This window comes from Podarcis cretensis, assembly GCF_951804945.1.
Source record: "Podarcis cretensis genome assembly, chromosome: 9".
In the NCBI taxonomy this organism is placed as follows: domain Eukaryota; kingdom Metazoa; phylum Chordata; class Lepidosauria; order Squamata; family Lacertidae; genus Podarcis; species Podarcis cretensis.
The window spans coordinates 61,751,063-61,767,606 of record NC_137178.1 but is presented as its reverse complement, the minus strand read 5'-3'; the positions used below and the strand labels follow the sequence as shown (position 1 = coordinate 61,767,606).

The following is a 16,544-nucleotide window of genomic DNA, read 5'->3' as shown; positions in this document are numbered from 1 at the left end:
TTATCTTTAGTCACCTTTAGTTGGCACACTTTGTAGAAAATGATCATACATATTACGAAAAAATGGAATTAGTGCTCAAGTAGGAATGTAGCCTGAGGTTTTTCCTGAAACTACTAAAAAAAGGTTATCTTGTCTGTTCTCCAGTAATGTGTAATTGATTCCCCATCTCTCTTACTGCCTCCTTCATGTGCGAACAAATTCAAGCTTTGAAGATGTCAGTAAGTGAAAATATGCTTCTATACCAGTTCTTTCAGTGCTTTGCTAACTGGCATATGAGAGACCTCTTTAATCAACATGCAAGAATTTTGAAAACTAGATACTTTTTCCACCCCTTTTGGACATACGCTGAAAAACTCTGAATAATAAACATCCACTATGCTTAGGTGACAACATTCGGGGAAGTCATGATTTTTACACACAGCAGCAACTTGGCCAAGAAAACCACTATTTCTCTCCCCCCCCCCCCCAATGCAATGAAACCATAAAGTGCTATCTGTGAAAATATGTTATGTATACAATTCAGTTCTCTTTACCAAGAGCACCACATTTGTCACTGAAGTTCATATGTTGCCAAAGACACACACAAAATCATTATTTCCTTTTCTGATTATTGAGGACATCATCACAACCACTTTCTGTCCTTCCGAGTACCACTCAGAGGTGCTTTGGTATAGGTTTTCCAAAGATGACTTAGTGGTGGCCACCCCTTTGTTCATTTCCTCGACTAAACAGAGTGTTATCCTCATCACATGTCAAGGCTGGAGCCTCCATATTCTCCAATAAAGTATGATGAGCCTCGTAACCATGGAGAGGCAAGATCGGCTCCTTTTTAACAAAAGACGTCAACTGGCTCCAGGTGGTGCTGACGTTTTTAAAAGCATGCAGGAAGAAGATGCCTATAATTATGGTGAAGAAGCCACTCAAGGTCCCAATGATATCACCAAGCTCCATGCTATTCCATTCCTTGAAGAGGATGACAGAGCAAATCACCACCATGGTTGTGAAGCACACATAATAAATGGGTGTCACTAGAGATGTATGAAACACATCCAGTGATTTATTGAGGTAGTTAATCTGAGTACTGATAGACACCACCAAAACAGCTGCCAAAATATAAACCAATGGATGTCGGAAGACGGGCTTCTGATAAAGCATGTCTTTAATAGCAATGCCCAGACCCTTGACAGAGGAGACTGAGAACACACCAATCACTGAACAAATGGAAATGTACACCAGTATATTGCTCTGGCCGAGTCTTGGAGCAACACCAAAAATGAGGACCAGCGAGATCACAATTACGATAGTGGCAAATGCAACGAACACTGTTTGAGAGAAAGAGAAAGGAATATAATTAATGTGTGTGAAGAAGCAATTAAAATCACAATCGGGTCACTTCAGAGGGCTGGATCCAGATACCCATGAGCTCACAGAATATTCCTATTCCTGGTGAGGGGGTTGGGAAGGCCATTTCTGCTTATTCCCCCAGCAGCTCTCAAAAACCTGCTCCATAACATTTTCAAACAGCATGGAAAGCAATGTTGATGAAACTTTATCACTTCCTCCTCCTCCTCCTCTTCCACGAGTGATTCATTTTAGCTCTGGATTCAAGCCAGCATGAAAATCATGAATTAAAGACAGCATAGCTCCTCCCACTTTGGTGTGGAAATGTATACATTTAAAGCCTCTCCATTATCCTCTGCAGACCAGGGAAAGGGCTCTTCTGTACATAGGAATGCAAACTTAACACTCCTGCAGCAGGAGTTGTACGCACTCATTGGGCTCTAGATCAGAGGGAAATATATTTCACCTTCTAATACTCTATGGAACTCCGCTTGCTTTCGCAGAAACCTAAATTCAGTTCTGCATGCAGGGCCATTGCTGCAGGAGAAGCCACCTTTCGCAAAGTGGCTCCACACTGCATTCTATGCAATTGTACATTAAGAAGAAAGCTGATTACCATTTTCCTGTGCTCCAACTGGATTCCAGTACTCTACGGCAGACTGGATGCTCTGACTCCCCAACCCCTATGGGCCATTTTGTCAGGTGGGGACAGTCACCCACCTATCATCACCATTAAGTCAGATGAAGCATTTTTGTTTGCCCGCACAGGCGAAGACGTAGAGCTTTGCAAGTGTCAACGATCAGCTGACAGGCAGTGGCAGCAAACACTACTTCTGGCAGAGAGCCATGTCTTTACCTACGACATGACGTCAAAGGTAGGCCTGGCTGACGTGGCCTCACAGGTCCAAGAGCTGGAGGTTCCTATCTGCTGTTCTATGCAAACAGCAAAGGCACAATGGATCAAAGTTTCTCAGCCAAGGGAAGTTTAAGAGAAAGCTCAGCAGCCAGGAATGTACTTTGAACCCAACAATTCAGGGTCCAAAAGAACCTTAGGCATGATGAGGGCTGGGAAAGCGTTCTGGAGGAGCCACAATAAATGGTACAGGGTTTAATGGGCCAAATTGTTTTGGTATAAGGGTGCTTCGCATGTCCAACATTGCCTCAGAAGCAAGAGAAAGCCACTGTGTGCCTCCACCCCTCAATTCCTTCAGAGCCAAAGTGCAAGGATATTTGCTCAAGCAATTAAGCGGGCAGAGTACACAGTAATGTCAAGCTTGACTGCCTAACAAAATCAGGTTTCCTGATCTCTGCAAAGCTACACACCCCTGCACCTGTCTGCATGGCAGAAGAGAGTATGGGTCCCACCCAACGTTTACTTTCCCCTGCTTTTATTGTTTGGTACTAGCAGCAGAGAGGGTGAAAGGACAATGTCAAGTGATACCAATGTCCGATCTGAGCATTCACAGATCACAACTGCAAAGAGCCTGGGAGCAGTGGGGAAACAGGATGCATCCACCTAGTGGGGTTGCCAGTCTAGCATCGAGGCCCATCTAACATCCTATATTGGATGTAACATGGCAATGGGGGTCTATGCATTGTAGAGTACAATATGCACAGTCCACAATCCACCAACCCTATGAATGAGCAGGTTCTGCAGTAAAGCAGAAACTCCAACAAGGTATGCATTGCATTTACTTGTCCCAAGCCAATCATCTGAATGACATACCTGGGTCTTTTAGCTTTATCTCCATTTCATCCAATGATGTAACCTGTTCCTCTTCAGGTGCATGAATCACCATCACAGTGGACCCCAAAATGCTCAATACACAGCCCAGCTTCCCATGAATATTGAGCTCTTCATTCAAAAAATAGGAAGATAATATGGCGCTATTTGGATTTAAACGAAAAGAACACCACCTTAAATATAGCATGTAACAATATCTAGAAGGTCGAAACTATAAACATGACAAATCGAAAAAGTGAAGTTCAGAACAACCACGATGAATCAGAACAAAGGAAAATACAATGCATATTTGCAAAGTAAGATAAGGCTAGTTCGTGTACATATCGTTGGCACCACACCCTAAAGAATATTGTAGGGCAGTGACCTGAAATTGGGCATTTCCTGCTCTTGCCGATTCCTTGGAATGCCATTCCCTCTGCCATATATGAGCTAGCAACCATCAGCTGCACCCGATGTCTTATAAAGACTTATCTCTTTCCCCACTTTCCCTGACCCATAAGAATGGGCTCTGCTTTATATTTATGAATCCCTTCAATCTATGTTCCTTTCCGTTTAAAGAAAGGGGGGAGGCTATACAAAGGATGTGTCTTTTCATGCCGGCATCAGATGCACCTGTTCTACAGCACAGAAGTGTGTGTGTTTGGATTTGATATCCCGCTTTATCACAACCCTAAGGAGTCTCAAAGCGGCTAACATTCTCCTGTCCCTTCCTCCCCCACAACAAACACTCTGTGAGGTGAGTGGGGCTGAGAGACTTCAGAGAAGTGTGACTAGCCCAAGGTCACCCAGCAGCTGCATGTGGAGGAGCGGGGAAGCAAACCCGGTTCACCAGATTACGAGTTTACCGCTCTTAACCACTACACCAGACGGCTCTCATATGAAAGGGTTGGACAGGTGCAGGTGTACACTAGTTCTCCTAAAAGGCAAGTCATCGTCTCAGCTTGATAAGCACCATAAATTGTTCATCGACTCACTGTTTCCGAAGCACAGCATTTCAAATATCACCTAGTGAAATCAAAAGCTTGATGCCACTGGGCTTAATGTGGAAATTAATGCCATATGTGGTAAAATATCACATTACGAAGAAAGATGCCCAGTTCTGCAGAAAACATGGGGTTATTTCCATTTGTTTCAGCTGATTTTTAAGCAGTTGACAATATCCTCTTCTCAGAAGAAATATTGTGTATTTTATGTATGAAATATAAAAAGGAAACTGCTCTGTATCAGATTCAGACTGTAAAACCACTGCCACCACTTAGGCCTTCCCCAGATGGACACCTGTGGACCAATTAAACCATTGGAGTCGCCTGACGCCTGCCAATGAAATTTTTATGCTAGGCAAAATCCTTTTTTTTCAGTTGTTACAATTTAATATTTTCATCATGCTGCTTTTAGTATGTTACCTGTACACTTATAACCATTCTCTTTTCTATTTCGAAAGACTGCCTAAATAGACTTCTGCTCTGGTTCAGAGAGGCTGCTCTTATTTTTGTTGCTTCTGGGGCAAGGCGCCCCAAGAACTTGCCTGAAGGACGTGGTAGAAATATCCACAATAAAACAAGAGTGTAAGAGCTGGCAACTTGCTAACTTGCTTTCGGCCCAGTCAAATGACAGATTTCAGAGTGCTTAATAGAGTGTACTGGATGTTGCTATGAGGAAAATAAATTTGTACTGACCTTATGAGAACACTCAGTGCACCCAAAGGGGTGACCAAAGTGGCTGGTGCAAAGGCATAGGCGGCAAAGTTTGCTGCTTCCCCTATTCCCACTGCAAAAGAAACTGTTGTTAGCAAGGCAACTGAGATTTCCCGACAGTTGCAAGAACCTTGTTGTAAATGTGTGCTAATAGTTCCAACCTAGAAAGAATTTATACGTCCAGTGACAACTTTGAAGCATGAAGTGTCAGCATCGCCCTTGAGCCAGTGTCACCGACTGGACTTATGCACTCCAACCCCGACTGGGCTAGGCGAGCTGGGTAGCACTTCCAGAGACCACCTTCTCCACAGGAACAGGTCAAAGTGCTGTGGACTCACAGCTTAGAGTTGTGAGCACCGGATTCACTTCCACAATACAGTCGTCGCACAGCAGAGTATAGCAGAGTCTGGCAGTGTATAAACGACTCGGAGAGCAGCTCTTTTATTCTATAACTTTTATTCTAAAAGCATCTTCTTTTATTCTATAACTACAACTATAATACAAAACTATATACAGAGCTAAATAGGTCTAAGCATAAATGAATGCTGCACTGAGTGTCTGCAGCTGCTCTTAGCAGCAACCTTATCTCTACACACGATCTCTAACACTCAGTCTCTCTCTCTCCGACACACTGACTGACTGACTGACTTGGTGCTGGAGCTGAATAAGTAGAAAGCAGAACACTGCTCCTCCTCTCTGGAGAATCAGCAGACTCGTCAGGAGATTCTTGGATATGGGAGGGGTGAAATCTCCTCATGAAGTACTGCAATACCTCAAGGACCGCCTCTTTCCATATGAACCTACCTAGACCCTGAGATCATCTTCTGAGGCCCTTCTTCATGTGCCTCCTCCTCGAGAGGTGCGGAGGGTGGCAACACGAGAACGGGGCCTTCTCTGCAGTGGCTCCCCGTCTGTGGAATGCTCTCCCAAGGGAAGTTCGCCTGGCGCCTTTATTATACACCTTTAGGTGCCAGGCAAAAATGTTCCTTTTTAACCAGGCCTTTGGTTGACCTGAAAGACATCCTATACCCTTTTAAAATGCGGCTCTTTTTTTTGGGGGGGGGTGTTATTGGGTTATTGTTTTTATTTTGATTTCATATATTGTGATCTTTTCTGAGACCTCCGGGTGTATGGTGGTATATAAATTCAATCAATCAATTGACGTTGAGAAAGATCTTAAATATATGTGCAAAGAGATATGTGCAAATATATGTTTGTTGGAAACAAAAGTGTTGTGCCTTTCAAAAGTAGCCCCTAAGCTATAACCTCATTGACTGTAAACAAATGAAGTTATTGTTCTGTTCTAAGAGTGCGTCATCTTTACTTAGATCCTCAGAGTAAGGATTAAGAGGTTACAGGTTCCCCATTAACTAATTGTAATACCTTGCTGCTGGGAGACATGAACGCTGCCAGAGTTATTTATGGAAGACCTCTGCTGTGGGAACAACTGGGAGAGATTTCTCTAATAACACAACTATAGTAGTGGTCATCTTACCCAGCACCCATCTTAAGTGAGGGTGTCTGCTGCACCATCTAGGAAATCTGGCAAAATTGTGGGCTGAGGAAACACCATACATTTAAAACACATCACCTCGCTCCCCGCTCCAGCAAGGAATCCTGGGAGCTATAGCTTAACCCTCACAGAGCTACAATTCCCAGCATCTTTAAGCTACAGCTTCCAGGAAGTGTGCTTTTAAACTACATTAAATGTATGGCGTGTGCACACTCATGGTTTCCAAACAAGTACAGTGGTGCCCCGCAAGACGAACGCCTCGCAAGACGGAAAACCCGCTAGACGAAAGGGTTTTCCGTTTTGGAGGCGCTTCGCTAAACGAATTTCTCTATGGGGTTGCTTCGCAAGACGAAAAAATCTTGCGAGTTCCCGCGGGTTTTTTTCGCTCCCCCCCCTTTCCTAAGCCGCTAAGCCACTTATCAGCTGTTCCTCTGATAAGCTGCTTAACAGCTGATCGCTAAAAGCCACTAGACCGCTAATAGCGCTAATCCGCTAAGCCGTCAATGGGCTTGCTTCGCAAGACGAAAAAACCGCTAGACGAAGAGAATCGCGGAACGGATTCTTTTCGTCTTGCGAGGCACACTGTATATGCACATAAGCTTTAAACACCAGTGCATTCCTACAAGAAAAAAACTGCCATTTGGCAGTGTGTGGAGCTGCCTGTATACTTTTACAACAAATAAAGAAGCTCTTTAATACTCACTTGAAAGCAGTCCTGCCCACCACAGCCATTCCTTCAGGTAAGAGTGCCCACCCTGTCCTTAAAAGAGAGAGAAAGGCAGTATTTTCAGTGAAAAGAATGAAGGGGAATGCCATAAAATATTTGAGGTATACCTTCCTTCTTGTTTTCATATTTTTAAAAAGTGCTCTCTTATCCAAGTAAACCTCTAAGCCAGGCATCCCCAAACTCGGCCCTTCAGATGTTTTTTGGGACTACAACTCCCATCATCCCTAGCTAACAGGACCTGTGGTCAGGGATGGTGGGAGTTGTAGTCCCAAAACATATAGAGGGCCGAGTTTGCCTATGCTTGCTCTAAGCAGTTTTTTACTCCATTACTCTACCTGCCAATGCCAAAGAGAAAAGCTGGATGGTAAAACAACCCAAAGTCTAGGGAAGTTATTTTAATGTACAGTTATTCTACTGTGTGCCAACACTGAAAAGTAGTAATATTAACAGTAACAAAGATTTACATTGTATTATTTTCATACCTCGTCAAGAACTTATTTAGCTGAAAAGTGAGTAAATATTGCAAGCTCCCAAAACAAACTGCTCACAAATTCACAACACAGAAGTTGTTATCTACTCTTCACAGCACTCCAACTATGACTATTTGGACTACTGCAATGCACTCTGTGTGGGGCTACGTTTGAAGGTGACCCGGAAACTACAACTAATCCAGAATGCGGCAGCTAGACTGGTGACTGGGAGCGGCCACCGAGACCACATCTTGAAAGACCTACATTGGCTCCCAGTACGTTTCCGAGCACAATTCAAAGTGTTGGTGCTGACCTTTAAAGCCCTAAACGGCCTCGGTCCAGTATACCTGAAGGAGCATCTCCACCCCCATCATTCTGCCTGGACACTGAGATCCAGCGCCGAGGGCCTTCTGGCAGTTTCCTTGCTGCAAGAAGCCAAGTTACAGGGATCCAGGCAGAGGGTTCCCTTCTCGGTAGTGGCACCCGCCCTGTGGAACACCCTCCCACCAGATGTCAAAGAAATTAACGACTATCTAATGTTTAGAAGACACCTGAAGGCAGCTCTGTTTAGGGAAGTTTTTAATGACTGATGTTTTAATCTATTTTTAATCTTTTGTTGGAAGCTGCCTAGATGGCGGGGTACAAATATTAAATTATTATAATTATAACTATATTATGACAGTTTCAAATACACATTTCAGAAATAGAAGCCATGCTTTTGGACTTGAGCTACTGAACATTTAAGAGAGGTTGGTTACAACTTTGAATGTTATAAAGCGCAGTGCTATTTTTTTTCTGGAAAAAGAGGTGTGAGAACTCACCACAGACACCTCCCTTGTTCTGATAACAGCAATGGCACCCACCTGAGAGGTGCTAGAACTGAGGTCTGGCGAATTCCAGCTTTTAAAAAAAGCCCTGTATAAAAGAATAAGTATTTCTTACCTGCTCTAGTGAACCCCTTTTCAGCCAACTGTAAAAGGCCCTTCTTTTTCAATATAAAGCTGGAACCAACAAAGATACTTGAGCCTATAGCCAAGGCAACACCTACATACAAGCTGTATTTGCTTCCTGTGGGTACTGAAACACTCAGCTCGGTTTCGTTGGAATATCTGCTGGAATAGGCAAAGAAAGAAGCTTCTAGCTTTGATACATTGAGGATTTGACACCAGGCATGATGAGAGTTGGGGCAGACCAGAGGAAACACGTCACCTGGGAAAAGAAGAAAATTATATATATGACGGAAGCACATCAAATCCGCATATACAAGACTAAAGGCAACCATGCACATCTGTAACAAATGAAAACTCTTGCCCCCGCTCCAGGCTTTCATAGACTGTGGGAATATGGTTGGGTTTACCTATAGGGAAAATGGGCGCATGGGTGGAAATGTACTGCAGCCTGACCTTTTGGTAGGGCAGGCTGTGTTAAGCATGATCAGTGCGTGGACACCTTATGCTGGCCTGTGATTGGCTTATACAGCATACCCTGATAGTGGAGTGATTTTCCTTATATGGTATTGTCTTTTACTGTTGAGTTGATACAATGTTCTGTGAAAAAATAAAATGCTAGGCCGCAGCAGTTTGAGCATGTGCAGGCCTGATCAGTTCTGTTCAGCTCAGTTCAGCTCAGTTGTTGCTGGCTAGGCCTATTCAATACATTTTTGGTGTGAGACTGATTTATTTCTTATGGCGAGCAGGCCCTCGTCAATAGACTTTATTACTACATTGAGAAGTCCAGCTTCTAATACAGCCGCTTCCAAGGCAGGAAGCAATTAATAATCACTGAAAACATCAATTAAAAATGAAAGCGAAAAATAATGCGATACTTAACAATGCATAAGAAGGCCGTAACTACGTCAAGCCTCTGGAATTTGTCCTTATATCCCACTTGTCTTGGAGCAAAGGAGCAAAACAAGGAAAGTTTTCCCAATTTTGAATTTGACTTGACAACAAAGTAAAACAGTTCTAAGTTTGAAGATAAGGGGAGAAGATTGATGAGAGATTCCTAGTTTTCAGGAGCAGCTTCTAGAATACCACAGTGATGCACTGATATAGATAGCATCGTATGGACAATTGCCAACCTATCGTATGGACAATTTCTATAAACGGAAACAACAGTATGCATGTAGTTTCTCACAAAAAACAAAAACCTGACCAGTAATACCATCCCTGGAATTAACACTGGGGATATATATAAACAGCCCTGGGATAAATATTATGGGTGGTAGATAAAATACATTAATAAATACAATAATCAATATGAACATATTTTCCTAACAGATCTCTCCTCGCCGAAAGAGAATATTTTAGAATGCACAGGAATATAAAACAGGGGCTCATACCGATTTGGACCACTCGCCCATCTCACCCTGTGTCAAGTACTCTGACCGGCAACCGGTTCCCAGGGTCTCTAGCATGTAGCAGAGTGACATTGACAGGCAGCTGGGAGGGGGAGGCGTGCGGAGGAAACTAGCTGAAGGCAGAATTTGTGTCTGACTAGTGTGGGGAGACTTTTTAGAGGGCTGTCCCAGAGAGGCATGCACCCCAAGAGATGCGTAAGACTAAACAGGGAGCTAAATAATCAGCAGAGTCCTAGGTTACTTTCAGAAGAGCATTGCATCAGACACCGGCTCCGTTGCCAAATCTCACATTAGTTGAATTTCATGCAAACTAATATGGGTCCATATAGTTAAAGTTATGGTTTCCCCAGTAGTGATGTATGGAAGTGAGAGCTGGACCACAAAGAAGGCTGGTCGCCGAAGAATTGATGCTTTTGAACTATGGTGCTGGAGGAGACTCTTGAGAGTCCCATGGACAGTAAGAAGATCAAACCTCTCCATTCTGAAGGAAATCAGCCCTGAGTGCTCACTGGAAGGACAGATCGTGAAGCTGAGGCTCCAGTACTTTGGCCACATCATGAGAAGAGAAGACTCCCTGGAGAAGACCCTGATGTTGGGAAAGGACACAAGGAGAAGGGGACGACAGAGGACGAGATGGCTGGACAGTGTTCTCAAAGATACTAACATGAGTTTGACCAAACTGCGGGAGGCAGTGGAAGACAGGAGTGCCTGGCATGCTCTGGTCCTTGGGGTCACGAAGAGTCGGACACGACTAAACGACAATATGGGCTTTACTTAGTCTGGAGGGGAAAAGTTAATTGGCACCGGGTGGGTGGGCCCTTCATGAATATACATTCCCCGGAAGAAAGTCATTCATTCATGAAGTTTTCATCATGATCCCCTGCCATCCAAGTACCGGGGGTGGGGTGGGGAATGGGAGGCAGTGGGAAACAGATGGTCCCTTCATTTCAGCAAGGAATTGAGCGTAAAGCAGATTCCCTCCTTTTTTAAGCAAATGGTTTTGGTTATAGACGGGCAACAGCACGATATCCGGGTGGTGGTTTAACAGCTAGAGGAGATTGCAGACCACAGTGCTGCTCATTCCAATTTTTCAAATGCTACCTATGTCTAGCAATGCATTTTTTTTTTAAAGCTAGCAATGCAATTCTTGGCACAACAAAGGGATGAAAAACATATTGGCGGAGGGTGGGGGGGAAATACCACCACACCTTACAGTGCACATTCTTGGTTGTGGAGAGAGAGGTCCCCTTAAAAGAGAAGCAGGCTCTACCTTAATACAGTGGTACCTCGGGTTAAGTACTTAATTCGTTCCAGAGGTCCATACTTAACCTGAAACTGTTCTTAACCTGAAGCACCACTTTAGCTAATGGGGCCTCCTGCTGCCGCCGCACCACCGGAGCACAATTTCTGTTCTCATCCTGAAGCAAAGTTCTTAACCTGAGGTACTATTTCTGGGTTAGCGGAGTCTGTAACCTGAAGCGTATGTAACCCGAGGTACCACTGTAGTTGTCCCAAACAGTTAAATAATGAAGTTATTGCTCCTCTTTAAAGAGGAGTCCAGAATCCAGTTTCTTCCTTCTCTCAGCTGCTAGGAGGTGAACAGCATGAGTCAAGGAGCACTGGTAGATGGACAAAGGCACTCAAATACTAAATACATACTAATGTCGCCTCAGAAATCTTTCTCCACATGCTATTCCTTTGAATATATCTCATTTCTGAAGCAAGATTGCTTCATCACATGCACAGGTCCCCTCAATGTCCAAGGTATAAAGTGCTATTTATTCATCATTTCTGAGGTAAAGTTATTTACCATTCAGAAGTCAAATACACATTTATTTGTATCTGCAGGGCAAAGGATTGCATCTTAAAAAAAGGAACGTAGTCTGGAGTAACACACACAGAGAGAGACACAGAGAGAGGAATATTGGTTGTTGCTGGGGGCAGTAGCAAAATCCTATTAGACCAGTGGTCTCTCAATAGTCTTCTGAAATGAATACATAAACGGAAAGTATTAAGTGGAGATCAGCTGGGTAGCAGCTTAATTTTTGTGTGTTGTTTTTGTTTAAATGTCTTTGTTATGTCTTTGGTTGCTCCTCTTTTCTCACAAATACTGTAATTAAATAAGTTAAGCTTTTATATTATTGCTATCCTTGAATCCTTGAATATCTTGAATATCTTGTCTTGTGAAGAATACAGAAGTTTTAATATTAAAGTCACAAAGCACACTGAATTCATCTTCTGGAAGTGGTATGACAAGGTTTTTATTTGAGCAGATATTTCAGCTAGGAATTCAACGTAAGTCTAATTTACTGTGTACATGTGTGACAGAAACCAAGGATAGCGTAAATAACCATTTTCTTCCTCTACACTAAAATTTGATATAAAATCCAAATTTCACTCATCACAATAGAAGACTTCAATTGTTGTGTAAAAAAAGAAAATGATACCCGGTAAAACAACAGCAGTGTTTTGGTGCTTTCAAAAGGGGGCTTAATATTATACATGGCCTGTTCAGATATCACTGGCAGCATGTTAGCTTTAACACCAGATTTTCCTCAGAAAGGGTAAATAGCAGACAAAGTTAGCAAGGGTCGATGTACTCCTTCCCTTCTTAGTGGAAATAAATGCTTCAAATAAAGTACTGTGATGTGCAATTATCCTCTCAAAACTAGAAGGGCGGATAAAGATTTTCCTCATGAGCACCTCCATCTCACATTCCCGCCAAAAACCGGGAGACAAAATTGCAGCCCGTCAAGTTCCATTCAAAGCAGCCTGCAAGTTGAACTACCTGCCACCTAGAACCTCAGAGGTTAATGGGCACCTGCGAAGCACTTTTGCAAAACGAAGAAAGGGAAACGGAGATAATTATCAACCAAACTACATGATTGATAGCTAACTTTTGATATGTATACAAGAGGAGGGAGGAGTAGGACGCAAACACCCGGACAATGATTCGCAGTGTTTACATATTTCAGAATGCTGCAGTTTCACTGACAGAAGGGCCGCATTGCTTAAGTTGCTTTGATGACTACTCTCAGTTTCAACAGAAAATAACTGTGCGTGTGTGCGCAGTCAGATTGAGTCAGATCAGATTTTCATTTCAATGAGACTTATCTTGCTTTCGGTGGCAGACATTTGCCAACTCACTTCCTACGAAACACAGTGCTCTCATTTGCTACACAGCAGCACCGCTTCAAATATACGTTCTGTGCAGCTTTAAATTGAGGGCTTATAACCTAGTCACATGAGCTTTTTTGTGGAACAACTGCAGTTATAGAATCACAGAATTGTAGAGTTGGAAAGAGTCCAACCCCCTGCAATGCAGAAATCTCAACTAAAACATCCATGACTGATGACTATCCAACCTCTGCTTAAAAGTCCTGGATCAGAAATCACAGAGTTTTCACATCACTTCAGCGCTGTGCCCCACAGTGGAAGAAGCCATTAGCTCCAAACTGGTTCTGCCAGTGCTTTATAGAGATGTTCATGTGTTCAGTTCAATTGACAACACCCATCATGTGACCTGTTATCATGCTTTCAATGGATGCCTCCCTGACGAGGTAAGAATAAAAGGTAATTTAATAAGTGGCAAACCTTTCACTAGGTAATCAAGCAATTCTGAAAGTTAGCACGCGAACTGCATCTGTCGCGTCTTACGTTCTATTCAGGATGCGAACAGGGCTCCAGAACGGATCCTGTTCGCATGCCGAGGTACCACTGTACAGAGGAACCTTGGTTTTCGAACGTAATATGTTCCGGAAGTCTGTTCAACTTCTGAGGCATGTTCGAAAACGGAAGCATTCACTTCCGGGTTTTCGGTGTTCGGCTTCTGAAAAGTTTGGCACAGTGCCGGATTTATGTATACGCTAAACAAGCTATAGCTTAGGGCCCCACTCTCTTGGGGGCCCCAAAAAAATTTAAAGGAAAAAAACCTGGATGTACATTTCCAAAATATAAGATAAAAAAACAAATAAAATAAAACCTACATACGGCAACAGTGTTTCGTGTTGTGTAGGCTCCCATGATGTAAGTAATGGGCCCCACCTGCTAGCCTGCTCCCTAAAATATCACTGGTTTGCTCATTTCTATATATAGGGTGTCTGCATTCTGCATGGAATGTAATTCAGTTCAACAATTACTTTGATAAAATACATATTCTGTATTTTGTGCAAATGGCTTTAGAAACCTATTAGGTCCATAAATTACCATATAGCATATATTCAACACAAAACAGCGACAATTTGTTGTTGACAAAGGACGGCTGGACATATAAAGGGCCCCATTACCTTCAGTAGCTTAGGGCCTCATCAAACCTAAATCCGGCCCTGGTTCAGCAGCCGAGACGTTCGAAAAACTGAGGTTTGACTGTACAGTGTATTGAGCAAAACCACTTCTGTCCTCTCATTAGCCTATTTCATCCTTTTTACTATGATCCCACACTCAAGGAACTACATTTTTATTTGAGACCTACTCTTGCAGGGCCTTTCTACCATAAGTGTAAATAAACCATCTATCATAAAGACACTGCAGTCTCTGCTTCCTCATTCCCAAGGAAACACGAACCCTGAGTCAGTGATGGACCTTGGGGTCTCCGATTTCAGTGGCACAACCCCACTGCCTCTCACGCTTCATTGTAAATAACAGCTGTACAGCCAAACTGGTCGCACTCCCCTAAATTTGCCTCTGCCTGGGTATGTGGCCTGAAACCCTGAAATCTCACACTGCTCAGAGACTGGAGTGGCACAAAACAATATAATACAGCTGAAATATGGCTATCCATACAATCTTTGGCATGCATTATTTCACTGCAGTTGAAACAGAGGTGCTTTCTTCAAATTTTAAGGGTATTGCTTTATTAGTGGTTGGGCTCATGCGTTTCATATTATTACTTGCAAGCTGCTCTTTGATTTCCCCCCACAAAAATTATAAAGAGTGGTGTACTGTGTAAATACAACAAATAATCTATAATGCTGCCCATGACCCTTTTTACAGAGACACCCAATCAACAGGGACAGCTTTCCCACCACTGCACAACACACCAGAGGGAAGTTTAACCTGTTGCATTTCTGCTCCCAGCTGAGCAGTGTTAGAAACTGAGATATGAAAACTAGGAGCTAAATAGCACCTTAAACCTAGGTTATGGGCGCCACAATGGAATGTTTAGGCACATTTTTTTAAATAACAAGAATACAAGGCTGAAAATGAATGAACTGCAGCTAAAATCTTATGTTCATTTTTCACATGGGCTAGTCCTTCCTCTGCCAACCCCCCCAAAATAGTCTTAAGAGGGTCTCTTCTCCAGTCTTCAGAGAGTAGCTGGAAGTGGGGAGGCAGAAAAAGGTCCTCCTTTCCTTCCACTCTGCCATTTTAATCTGATATCTTAGGCATCTGAAGGCAGCCCTGTTCAGGGAATTCTTTTATGTGTCATATTTTAATGTATTTTTAATCTTCGTTGGAAGCTGCCCAGAGTGGCTGGGGAAACCCAGCCAGATGGGCGGGGTACAAATAATAAAACTAGTATTATTATTAATTATTATTATTAGTGCCAACTCCCTGGGGCCCTGAACACCCAAAAATTCCCCATGAAAGTGTAAGGCACCCACAAATTTCGGTGCATGGCCCCCACGGCCTCGGGCACCCAGGGTCTCGGGGCCAAGTTGGCACTCCTGGCAGAGACCATGCTGCCTCCAAAACCTCGAGCAACTCGCAGATTTAGGGCTTCTAACCAAAAAGAAAGAACTTCCCCTGGCTGGAGCAGAATATCCTCAGGTGCTCATCCCCCCCCCTTCCACCTCTCGATGTGGAAATCAGGCATCAACAAGGGGATGTGGGGTGGGATGGGATGCGATTTCGGGGGGGGGGGGGTTACCCCGCGCGACAGCTACTGACCTTCGCGGCACGCGCTCCGGAGGGGCGCCGCTTTCTCCCCCATGGCACTTTCTCCAAAGGCGCGCTGCGCCAGAATCGCGTCCCCCTTACGCACGGCTCTCGCAACCGTGCCAAACGCAGAAAGCTCTCGCCGCTTCCAAAGCGAGCCCGCCCCCTTTCCGCTTGGAAGAAGGAGCACTTTCTCGCCGCCTCTCCCTCGCCGGCCAATCGCAGCCCCAGGGCGGGAGTGTAGGGCAGAGCGCGCCGACCTCCCAAGCGCCTCTCGCTTCTTCCACATCCCCATACTCCTCGCCGGTCCATTGTGACGCAACAATGGCGAGTTGTCCGGCGAGGGAACTCCGCGCTAGCCCGCGTTCCTGGTATGGCGAAGCTCCTTGCAGAAGTGATATGAGCCTCGCCTCATTTCCATTACCCACTTCCATCATTCGGAGGGGGTAAACCTCTTCAAGGCTGAGGCATCCGAGCCTCTACCCAAAACCAGTTTCTCCAGAGTCATGGAGGATAAACCTTTCTCTTCAACTAGACTGATTAATACACTCAGATGTGTTGGGGGCAGGGGGGCGGTTAGTGGTTCGTTTTTGTTTTATTATGTACTTTGTATTCTCATTTTGTGTCCTTCTCTTGTGAACGGCCCCAGCGATCATTGGCTGAAGGGCAGTATACAAATTTAATAAATAATACTATTCTTGTTTACTAATCTGAATTACTTTCTCTTCATGTTCTAGCTCAAGAGCAATGGAGAAGATGCATCCACACCACAACCATACTGTTTGTATTCTCTTACTTTTCTGGGGAAAGAAGTGCTCA

General features: G+C 43.9%; 1 protein-coding gene and 1 long non-coding RNA gene across 2 annotated transcripts; one reads left to right on the top strand and one right to left on the bottom strand.

Moving 5' to 3' along the window:
* Positions 1–13: 13 nt before the first annotated feature.
* Positions 14–16,407, bottom strand: NIPAL1 (NIPA like domain containing 1). The gene is made up of 6 exons (XM_079989776.1): positions 15,738–16,407; positions 8,432–8,698; positions 6,996–7,052; positions 4,762–4,852; positions 3,068–3,228; positions 14–1,322 (listed from the first exon to the last, which is right to left on the bottom strand). Exons 1-6 carry the CDS (start codon positions 16,018–16,020, stop codon positions 691–693), a joined length of 1,491 nt encoding a protein of 496 aa, XP_079845902.1. The 5' UTR covers positions 16,021–16,407; the 3' UTR covers positions 14–690.
* On the top strand, positions 3,235–4,437 carry LOC307223689. Its single transcript, XR_013842199.1, has 2 exons — positions 3,235–3,717; positions 3,970–4,437. It is a non-coding gene; the product is annotated as an uncharacterized lncRNA (long non-coding RNA).
* Positions 16,408–16,544: the final 137 nt, after the last annotated feature.

Bases quoted from the DNA above. Each gene is read 5' to 3' on its own strand.
- NIPAL1 (XM_079989776.1), bottom strand. From the start codon at position 16,020: ATGGGGATGTGGAAGAAGCGAGAGGCGCTTGGGAGGTCGGCGCGCTCT. The intron at 7,053-8,431 runs GTAAGAAATACT...CTCTCTTTTAAG, and splicing joins AAAGGGGTTCACTAGAGCAG to GACAGGGTGGGCACTCTTAC. The intron at 4,853-6,995 runs GTGAGTATTAAA...TTTCTTTTGCAG, and splicing joins GTGGGCAGGACTGCTTTCAA to TGGGAATAGGGGAAGCAGCA.